Source organism: Phoenix dactylifera, chromosome 16 (assembly GCF_009389715.1).
Source record: "Phoenix dactylifera cultivar Barhee BC4 chromosome 16, palm_55x_up_171113_PBpolish2nd_filt_p, whole genome shotgun sequence".
Taxonomy (NCBI): Eukaryota; Viridiplantae; Streptophyta; class Magnoliopsida; order Arecales; family Arecaceae; genus Phoenix; species Phoenix dactylifera.
Window position 1 is genome coordinate 7,133,110 of NC_052407.1, and position 11,189 is coordinate 7,144,298.

The window sequence follows — 11,189 nt, forward strand, 5'->3', positions numbered from 1 at the left end:
TTTCTTTACTGATGAATCGATTACATTATGTACCGATTAACTCGTTGGTTCTAAAAATGGATTAGACTTCATTCCTGGTTCATCGCTCATCACCACCATGAGATATATTTTGAGATAGATCAGATTTTCGAACTATATATAAATTTATTTTAAAACCGGTTTTGCATACATAGTCCAGAGTCCAGTTTTCCATCCGATTTTACAAAACAGACTTTAATAAAAAAATTTAAAAAATATATATTATTCAAAAAGGTACTTGGCTGGAGCTCTCTCTGACAGTGCCCTCTCTGCTACAACGATAGCTCACATAAGTCTAGTATAAGTATTATCAGCCGAATTAAGAAAAATAAGACGAAAAAATTTAGACCATTTTTTGATTTATGCGTATCGTCCTTGTGCAGGAGCCATGCTAATCTCCTTTATATGGTTCTAATTTTATCGGATGTCTCTGAAAAGACCATCGTCCCTTCATTCTCTCCCAAAACCACTCCTCTCTCCCTCTATTTCTCTCTTTCTCCAGTTCTCTCCCAAAGCCATAGCGATCTCCTCACCTCTTTGTTTTTCCCGTTTTTTCCCCAAACAGCCAGTGCCCTGCCTTTGTAGGCAACTGGACCTCCCGCCCTCGCTTTATCTCTCCATTCCTCTCCCTACTCTAAACCTTTCTTCTTGTCACCATACAAGGAGAACATCAACGACTTAACAGTTCAGGCATTCTTATCTTTTTTTTTTTTATTATTTCTTGGATTTTGGCTGTCTTGTTGCTCGACATCCATATATTGATTTAATATGACATATCATGCATCCGTTTGGTGCTAGAAATCCATTATATTAAGAATCATGTGCAAAGTGACATCGATGGTGAAAAATCCACAAGAGCATAAAGAGCTAAAGAAAACCCTTGCATGATAACTTAGAAAGATATAGCTTAAAATGAAACAGTATGATGGTTTTACATGTTTACGTTAAATCAGGAACAAATCCCTTTTTGGCATTCAAAAATGCATCATAGTAGAATGGATATGTCAATCATTAGTTTCAACTTTCAGATTGTCTTTGTTTTCCATAAATCCAGCAACTTAGAAGCACCGAGAATATTAAACAAATAATTTATCTTTTTTTGAGCAAAATGGTGGGGTTACTATCACACCCCAAACTCATCACCCGGGTTGGCCACATGACACGGTCATACGCTTCCTAGGACAAAACCCTAAAAAATATGCTAGGCCTGAAAAAGTTATTACAACCTCAATATCTATGAACAAAAATAATCTCATTTCATAACAAGTAATAAACTTTATACATAATTACAAAATTCATTCATCCAACCAAGAATAATGATGCTCTATCTATTTCATCCCTTTCATTTGTGATCTCAACCATAGCCAAATACTAAAAAAGAGAGAAAAATGATTGTGCGCTTTACGACCTAGTAAGAAGCTCTGCACATTTGCACCAATAAAATAATATAGTTTGAAAATAGCAATCAATACCAAAATAAAAATATAAATTATGAAATCGCTTTTCAAACATCCAATACAACTCAATTAAACCAACAAGAAAGAAATCCAGAAAAGAAGCTTGGAGTTCGTGGTTATTTCTCAAAAGATTAGTGATGGAATTCAACGAAGGAGGAGGACTTTAATAGATGAGAACCTAAAGTTTTAGATAAACTTGGATTGCCCTAGGAGTCTCAGATTCCGCCGAGATAAACTTGGGAGTCTTCTTCCTCGCCCACTCCGCCCACACGTGCAGCGCACGTGCTCCCCCACTCTAGGGCCCTCACAGGCCGGCCCAATAGCCCAAGGGATTGGGCTATTACAGTTACCACCACTCGTCACATGAAAACAAGGCATCGCCTGTTACAATAGAACACCCTAAAAAGACAGCCAAAACACCCCAAGGTCTCAACACACAACCCCGCAGAAGTTAAAAATCCATCCCTTTTCCACATGAAGTATATTAGTGATGGGGTTCAGCAGGGTCAGTTCTGACCTTTGATTTGAAAGCAGACCTTTGCAAGTGGTAGGCACATCTCTTCCATTTAATCTTGGCTATAGTGTATATTGGAAGCTGAAATTACTAAAGTGACAATTGAGATTGTAAGTTGGGTGAAGTATATATTGAAATTAGTAGATTTCGTAATGTTAGAAATTAAGCCACAAACAGATGGAAGCCATCATAGTTTCAAGAAAGAGCTAGTTTTTGGCAACTAACTGGTGCATGCAAATCCTACAATGGAGGTGGTTTTAAGAAAGCTCTGAGTTGATCCTAAGTAAATCCTATTTAATACTTGATAAGTGGTCAAAAGTCAAATTTATCTCATAGAACGAGTTTTGCAAAGCAAATTATAAAAAAATATCCCTGGAATATTATTGTCGGAATTTTCCTTCAAGGAACTTCAAGAAAGAGAAAACTTTGTTTAGTTTAATGCCTACCTACTATAAGAAACTCAATAATAATAAGAACAACTGTAAATTTTAAGTCTTAAAATTAAAATGAATTAGTGATTAAAAAAAAAAACCTATAGCATAGCCCACCAAATGAACAAGTGGAACATAATTTTTTTTACTTCAAATCTGAGATAGAGTGATGTGTTTCTATATGCAACGATCTTGTAGAAAATAAACAGATTCTTGTAATTTACATGTGGCCATGATTTAAAAAGGAGATCTGGCATAGTTGGCGTAAGCTACGTGCTTTGTCTATAGGCCTTGGGAATGATTCAGCTATACCGATGTAAAGTACACGTTCTAATCCTCATATATTTGTGATTATGCTTGATCTTTCGAGAATAACAATGCTGTGGATCACTGAATATGCTCACATTTTGTTCCTAAGACCAGAGGCCTGCTTGAAAATTTTCAGTATTTGGGAAACTTGTTCATGAATCATGATAGATTTAATATAAGTTCTATATCTTCATCGATTTTCAATAGAATTGGACCCGACTTGGGCTATTGGGCTCAGGAAAGGATGGAGAACATTAAGGATTAATTTCCAATCTTTCTGCAAAACTAATGTACGTTCTTGCTGTGAGGAGTAAAGCATCCAGCAGTTTACATTGACCATTCATTTCACGTTTAATTCATCTTCTTAAAATACATTTTTTGCCTAATTCATCTACTTAAAATACTTCTTTCTGCATCAACTATCAAGTAAATGATAAGACCATACCTGCAGTCGCACCACTATAGTCACCGGATAATGGGCATGTGACTCACAAATAGGGGCTCAATTTGCATAGCAAAATAAAAAGCCTTTTCCTCCCCAAGAAAATAAAAAGTTTTTTTTTAAACCATTTGGAAAGCAAAGAGTATCTGATTTAGATGGTGAGATTTCATATTTGAACTGGATAATGGCTGAAAATGGACAGAGTTTACTTTTCCAATTTTCATTTGTTTACATCTTAGACACCAAGATGCCCACACATTGTGAGGATATAAAATTAAACTGATAACTGCACGAAAAAGGGAAAAAAACTTTGTAAAATTCCCGAAAAGGATAAGAGTAAATACAGCTCAAGCTCAAGTAATGCCAGCTGAGGGTGGAGGCACCTACCTTATTGGTTATGCGGTTGAGTTCAAGTAACTGAGGAGCAGTCCTCCATTGTCCCCCTGGACCTGGAAAGAGTTCAAACATGCAGAGAAATAGGCAAGGGTTTAAGTAGTTCCTGCAAAAAGGAATCAAAATATATTCATACAGTAATAAAAGTATTATCTTCTGTAACCATAATATGGAATTCTTATTTTTGATTTACAGATATTTTGTAATGGCAGTTTCTTGAAACGTTTTCGATCCTTTGAAGCATGGGATTAACATAAAAACAGTAAATAAATGACATAAAGGATAACTTAATTCCCATATTCCGTCTATGGAATACTATTGCTGGGAGAAGAATGAAGTTGGCTATTGACCTTTGCTGGTCTCTGATGCGAGGAGTGGTGGTAGGACATGTTGCATGCTCGAAAACTGGATCCTCCTTTTAATTTCATAGGGTAATGAGTCCAAGTTGTATTCATTGATATCATTAAGATACGAAACCTGGATATTCCTTCTGTACAATACCAAGAGATAAGAGCTGCAAGATTGTCTTGTTCATATAACTCACCGTTCTTGGACCTACCATTCAGTGAAGCCACGTCTGAACATCAATGCACACAAATGAAAATTTATAGAAGTTGCATTATAGCAGGGTCCACCATATTATATCCTTTTGCAACTGTTTGCTACTTTCAGGTGCACTGTTGAGACACGAACCACAGATGATAATGGTGACAATGACACATCCTTTGAAAAGATAAACTGAATATTGTCAAAAGGTCCCAAGATAGCAGAAGGTCCGTAAAATTCCTCCTCTTCCTATGTCCAAAATCCAAATTTATCAAATTATAGAAGCTTCTGACACCAATGAAGAACACTATAAAATTTTGCTTCCACAAAACCCCTAAAACTTCGTTTCCTTCTTTTTGCATCCTCAAGATCTAATGTTCTATATGCCAGAGCCAGCAAATACATGGCAGGATGCAATCTCCTGCAATTCACATACTTAAAAGTCTGTGACATGCAAAAGAACCAAATACAAACTTCTTATCAAGATTTTAGTTTATCTAAATATATTCATAAAGGACTTTTAATTGGCCATGTAACCAGAATATTTAAAGACAAAATCAGAATCAATATATATGAAGCAGCATTGCCTAACAATTATGACTAGATTATGGTCACACCAAGCTAAGCAAACATAACTAGCTACTCCTCCTAATTGAAGTTAAAGTATTGTAATATAATGCAAGGAATGGAATGTGCTTCTAGTTTTGTATGTACTTGTCATCTTGGAAAGTATCCTTGTTTGTTTGTCAACAGTGAGAGAGAGAGGAGGGGGGATTGTGCTGAGATTTTCTAGATGTCAATATACTAGTGATGTTTGTTACGCAATTACTGGCATGTACTACAACATAAGAAATGCAAAGGCATCATCAGAAATCTAGATATCCACAACTATTCAACTTTTAACTCTTTTGTTACATCAAAGTCATGGACATGTCAATTGTCCATGCCATGTTACATATCCATATCACTGTTCAAAAGTTAAAAGATTGTCTTGTTCATAGAGCAGAGGATAGTCGTTGGTAAAGTCTAGGTGTATAGTATTATGGTAACCTAATAGCCTGCTGATTAGAAGTGCGCAAAAAAGGGATGTATGATGCATGATGGTGATACATTGGAGAACAGTTTTGTGGATGAAAGCAACGTATATCATAATGGTCTACATTGTTCTGTCATGTGTCATTGTTGAATTGTTGAGCACAATAATGAGGTATTGGATTTGTCAAACCCTTACTGGATTCAGAAATATGAGCAAATTCAGAAATCGGTAAATGAACATCTAACATTATGAGCTACATGTCCAATAAATAAGAAATGTGTAAATGCAAAGAATAATTTAATTGAAGGTAAAACATGCTTGTATAGCAGAAGATGACGATGTGTCTATCATAGCAGCAAAATAAGATGATTACAGAATCAGGCATCATAGTCACATGGTACACTTACTTTTCAGGATGTTCAGTCATACCATCCCATTGCCTTTGGGAAGGCACAGTCCTTCTTTTCTTGTCCTGACCAAATGTTTCAATGTACCAGCCACCAATGTCATGCATGCTACAACGAGGCTCAAACAGCCAATATCTGCAAAATAGAGATGCATACGGCATGACATCTTTTTTTTATTTAAGAAAAAAGAGTGCATATCAAATGTCTAGTACTCGGTCACTAAGAGCAATAGTAATTTAATGATAGTGTGCAAGTTTTTCTGTCCACTTTGGACTCTCTGGCCCCTATGCTCCAGTCTCAGTTTTACATCCAAACTGCCACAGCTTTGTAATGCTTTTGGACCGCTCATGAGTTTGTTTTTTACTTTTTTAATGCATATTGTTGTGAAAACAATTCTTGTTTCTATTGAAGTCATACTCATTCTTCCAACAAATTAAGAGTCCAGATATCATGGGCTTTATAAAACAGGATTACCTTATTTCACTATAAAGTACATTTACAAGCACCATTGAAATTTATTGCATTATCTCTTACTTCATATATAGCAGATCTTCAGAAGATTCCATGACCAACAAGTCAGTCGGTAGCACCTATGGATTTGGTTTGATAATCCGAGTCATAATTTGTTAGAAGTTTGAGAACATTTCATGTCTGGCTCGGCCTATCATCAACAGTCTACAAAGTTGAGGTGGGGCCAAACACAATTTGGCATGAGAAGGAATCTACACATAACCGGTACTGGTTGGCACCCATGAAGACTGTTAACGAAATTTAAACCCATTCAAAGTAGGAAGCAATATCCAAGATTCTGCTGAAATTGGAATGCCTAAATGAAGTTGAAAGAACACAATGTTGAATATAAGAAACTGCTTGTTAATGCATAAATTACAAGCCAAAGAGTCAAATTGCTAATGTATTGCCATTTAAGTCAAAAGGCATAGGTAGCTTAAACTAGCTCGAATATATCGGTAATATATTACTATTGATCAATCCTGACATTTACATAATCACACTCCACTTGTGCCCTGCATGGAAGTCTAATGACACCTTACATGGTCACCTTCCACTTCCGCCCATAACACATTATACCCAAGAACCCTTGACTCAGACCAGTGGACTAGGCACTATAAAAGAGGAGTTCTAAGGATAAATCTCTGTCACTTGCAAGTTACCTGTATCTATTTTAGCAAAAATCCATCATGTAAGACTCCAGTAGTTTCTCATCAATATCCACACAGTTATCCAATGTTTTACCATGTGACAAATGTTAAAGCCAACTTTATATTTCTGGCATACATTCCCTTGCCAACCACAATGCCCACAAGACTGCGAGGTATCCAGCTTGCTAAAGAAACTACAGCATAAGCTTAAATGGTTAATCTGCTAATATGGGGAAAAACTAAAGGTGAGGTAAGCATAAGATTTGACACTATGACAGTTAGCTAGAAGCCAATAAAAGGGTCCATCAAATTATAAAGAGTCTGGAAACAAGAAGATAACAACTTACTTGCTAGGTGGTAAGCCTGCTCTACTACACTGGCATTCACAAGATGAGACCTCACCCCCAACTCGAAACCAGCGCACGTGCTTCACCTGGGAGTCGATAAAAGTACTATTACCAATTGTAGAATGTGCAGCAGAAATACAATAGATACATATAACCACTCAATCTAGGGACATGAAGAACACTTGCATTAACTTTTTATAAAAGAAACACTGTTTTAGTTCTCATATTCTGTATCAGATTATAAGCTGACAGGTCAATTTTTTAACAAAAAATTTAATTCTAGATGACATTCAAACATTTCAGGTTTCTTTGAACATTAGGTGTGTATTCATATTCCCAACAGATTACGGCTCTAAGAACATGGAGCCACAATCATGGCAGTCAACGATGAAGGTTGCTATCTTTACCCCTTAAAAAAATTTGACATTGCTGGGAAGCTCAGATTCCAGAGAGATGACCTGACAACCAAATAACAACAAATTTCAATTTCTCCCATACTAGAGCAAGATCTTTCTTGCTCTCGTATCAAGTTGTAGCTCTTGGATCCTAGAGACGTTAAGCAATCTAAACTACATAGATGAACAACAAGAAAGAATATAAGAAATAGAAGAGGAAGGAGAGAAGAAAAGAGAAGACGAAGATGAATTAACCGGGTCCAAAACTGGCCCATGCAACTGAAGATAAGCCAAACAGCCTGTTTATGCTTAAAACTACATGGTCTCGTCTATGCGGTACACAGTCTGTACCACTCATGACAAACAAAAGCATGCTTTCTTTCTTTTTTTTAATTGTTTAATCATGATTCTTCTTAGACTTCCTCTCCATTCTCCTCATCGTGCTTGGACAAAGTGGAGATAATGACGAAGCATGCTCTAACACCTAACTCAGTAAGATGAAATGCAACTTACCTAGTATGATGGACAACAAAGTCTATGCATGCTTGCAAGAGGGTCCCAGGATGGTGAACAAAAAACTGAAGAGGTGAATATAATGTTGGAAAAATGGAAACAGAAATGCACCATATAATTTCATTATAGCACTGCCGCAAAAAGAAAAAGATAATCATTTGAAAATCAAGTTTTTTGATCATGAAAGTTAAGAAATATGCAAAATAATTAGACCGATTTAAAATATCTTCTATTTCATGAGTAAAGGATGATCAAGGTAAGGTAAGGTAAGGTAGAGAAACCCTTGCAGCAAGTTGAAAATAATGGCACTAGACTAATAAAGAATCAATATTACATCTAAAATAACTAGGAATATGAAATTAAAAAATCCTAAAGTGAAATAAAATTACAGACCAGCAAAGTTCTGTGTTTCATAATCACATGAGTTTTTGTACCACTGCCATCATAAACAGAACAGGATGCTTCTTCTGCACTTGTTCCTAATCCAGTTATTGTGCCTAGGAGAATTTTCGATCCAGATGAAACTGCATCTTGAGCATCATGTAAAGTAAGAAAGACATGAATGTGATCTTCAGAATCTATTGTTTGTGTGCCAATGCATTTGCATTTAGGGCTCCTAGTCGCAACAGCGACTGCTCTTCCATAGATATGCAATTCAAGATCTTTGTAAACATCTGATTGAAAATTACTGTCCTGTTTAACATCTTCTTCATGGATATTAATGCTTCCAAAAGAATCACAACATTTTTCCATTGCAGTATGTGTAACATACTGACAAAGTCCAGAAGCCACGGAATCAAAGGGATTCAGCTTTTCATGGCTTATATGTGACAACTGAGGAATCTTATCAACTATATTAACAATTCCAAATAGATCTCGTCCTGAAACCAAGTGCAACACCTCAGAAGTTTCATATACAGACCTCTCTTCAGCTTCAAAACAGTCAGGAAGAAGATCCATAGACTCAATAATTGGGCCATAATATGCAGTACGTATTGCTGAATAAAGTTCGCTCTCAAGTTTACCGAAGTAACCAGATCTTGTCACAACTTTTTTCTGCATAAGAATGTCATCAATAGTAAGTCTGTACCACCTTAGCCACTCCACTACATTATTTTGCTTTGTCAAAATTACAGGTGAATTGTATGCATAAACAGCTGAACCAAGCCCATGATCTTTATGAGGTATTGTTCTCTGGGAATACAAATAGCTGTCGTAGTGGGCTCTTCTCTTAGAATCCGAAAGAATCTGCAGTAGAATAACAACAAATATGACAAGAATTAGAAGGATATAGCTGATGCACATCTAACAAGTTTCTTAGGAAGCACAATTTAATTTAGTTTGTTCTTGCAAAATGCAATCATATGCTAGTACAGCACTGAATTTTTATGCCTATGGAGATATACAAGCCAGCATGTTAGCCTCCAACTAACATATTTAACATTAAAAATAATAATAATAATAATATCTGGGCCAATATAGTGAGATATTGTAAATTTAGTGACGGGACATTATACTTTCCGGTAGAACAACTGCAGAGTTTAGGTTAACCAGTTTACAAGTTGTCTATTGACTACTCTCAATAGCACCATGCTATTGTCCTATCATCTTATATGATATAGTTTGCGGTAAGATGGTATTGTTGTGTGATTGCTCCTTCCTTTCATTTAATCTCCCTCCAAGTTTTCGCATCATAGTTTCACATCATCATGTGCACCTCACAAACCCAACAATCGTTCTTCAAATCACTTATCTAGAATCCCATGTATCATTACACATTCAGCTCACCTGCCCAATGCTAATCCTATACAACATAAGTAGAGAGGGGAAATTCTTAAACAATAGTGATCGGATAGCCCGGATTAAATCTAAAATTTATAACGAAGAGTTGAAAAGGATTGCAATCATCAGTCCCACCAACATTGACATCAAATCATCAGGTAAACAAACCTCAACCCTTGATGCAGCACACCAACTGTCACTCATCCTTAACCTAAAAACTCTGAACGAATTTAGTAACTCAAACACTAAGCTTACTCACTACTACCAGCTCACAGGAGATAATAATCCCAAAATTCATCAACCTAAACACCATAATCTTGACAAATTCATAAGAACCCTCTATCTTGTCAAATCCACCAATTCCCCTCGACTCGTAACCTAAGAGTTGATTCTTTTTTCAATAAAAAAAGAACCAAATTTTTGTCTCCTTGGGACAACCGAGTCATTCGAACCATAGTCTTAATCACTACCAACACTCCACAGTGATCTAATTCCCCTAAATATATCAATCTCTACGAATCCATAATAGACACATATCAAATTCAGCAAAACGTCAAAGATATTAAATTCTCACCCGATTCAGATCAAGCTATCAAGCACTCACAAGGATGGCAACTTCGTACCTCATAAGCGGCGAGGATCTGGAGGAACCGCTGGGAGGCGGCAGGGTCATCCGGCGACGGCGAGACATCGGGGTGGGTCTCTTTGGCGAGTTTCCGGAACGAGTCTTTGATCTCGGCAAACGAGCTGGTCTCCGAGACCTCAAGCACCTCGTAGGCGCTCTTTCCGGCGAACTCCTCGCCGCTGGTGTTCCCGGCGCTCAGCAGCCTCCTCCCACCGCCGGCCATCCCGTAACCTCCGCCCCTGGAAAGCGATCCAAAGGCCTCTGGGAGTAGGTATTGAAGGCGGTGGAGCTCTCTCGCTCGAAGTACCATTGCGGCCGGAAATCGGCGTCGGAGAAGAGAGAGAGAGAGAGAGAGAGAAGAGGCCGTCCTCCGCCGACCGAGCGCGGCTAAACGGCGAATTACCCTGAAGAAAAGTGGTGACGTGGCTTACCAATAGACCTCCACGTATGAAGTAATTCTTTTTGGGGCCGCTGGCTAAGAAATGGATTTACGGTCATTTAGGCCTGTTAATGATAACTTGGGCTTGTCTCTTTTTGGGCCGTTTCCGAATAACCTTTGCAGGTTTATTCCTTGGTCATGCAACAGGCCCATGCACAATCATATACTTTTGTATTTGTAATTTATTTTCAATTTCTTAGGTTCTATTGGTCCTAGAGAAAATAAAAAATATAAATTAACCAAAAAAAAGGAAGGAAAGAAAATTGAATATTTTTTTCACATTTTTTTGGAGACTTGGAGTAAGATTTTTTTTTTTTCTCTAGTAAAAGATTAGGCATAGACTAGACTTTTTCATCAAGAAAATTAAAAGGCGAA

At 37.1% G+C, this 11,189-nt stretch overlaps 1 protein-coding gene and 1 non-coding gene across 7 annotated transcripts; both read right to left on the bottom strand.

The window, feature by feature from the left end:
• Positions 1 to 355: 355 nt before the first annotated feature.
• Positions 356 to 458, bottom strand: LOC120104143. Its single transcript, XR_005506597.1, has one exon. It is a non-coding gene; the product is annotated as a U6 spliceosomal RNA (small nuclear RNA).
• A 793-nt stretch (positions 459 to 1,251) lies between these two features.
• On the bottom strand, positions 1,252 to 10,769 carry LOC103700810. 6 transcript variants are annotated; one of them, XM_026802107.2, is made up of 7 exons: positions 10,374 to 10,766; positions 8,362 to 9,216; positions 7,061 to 7,146; positions 5,554 to 5,688; positions 3,915 to 4,531; positions 3,559 to 3,670; positions 1,252 to 3,457 (listed from the first exon to the last, which is right to left on the bottom strand). In XM_026802107.2, the coding sequence occupies exons 1-5, from the start codon at positions 10,683 to 10,685 to the stop codon at positions 4,387 to 4,389; spliced, it is 1,533 nt and encodes a 510-aa protein (XP_026657908.2). In that variant the 5' UTR covers positions 10,686 to 10,766; the 3' UTR covers positions 1,252 to 3,457; positions 3,559 to 3,670; positions 3,915 to 4,386. The 6 variants fall into 6 exon arrangements, with proteins under 6 accessions (XP_026657908.2, XP_026657912.2, XP_026657917.2 ...); XM_026802111.2 differs by having other exon boundaries at positions 1,252 to 1,874; positions 1,993 to 3,670; XM_026802116.2 differs by having other exon boundaries at positions 1,252 to 3,620; positions 3,915 to 4,359; positions 10,374 to 10,769.
• Between the last annotated feature and the right edge of the window lie 420 nt (positions 10,770 to 11,189).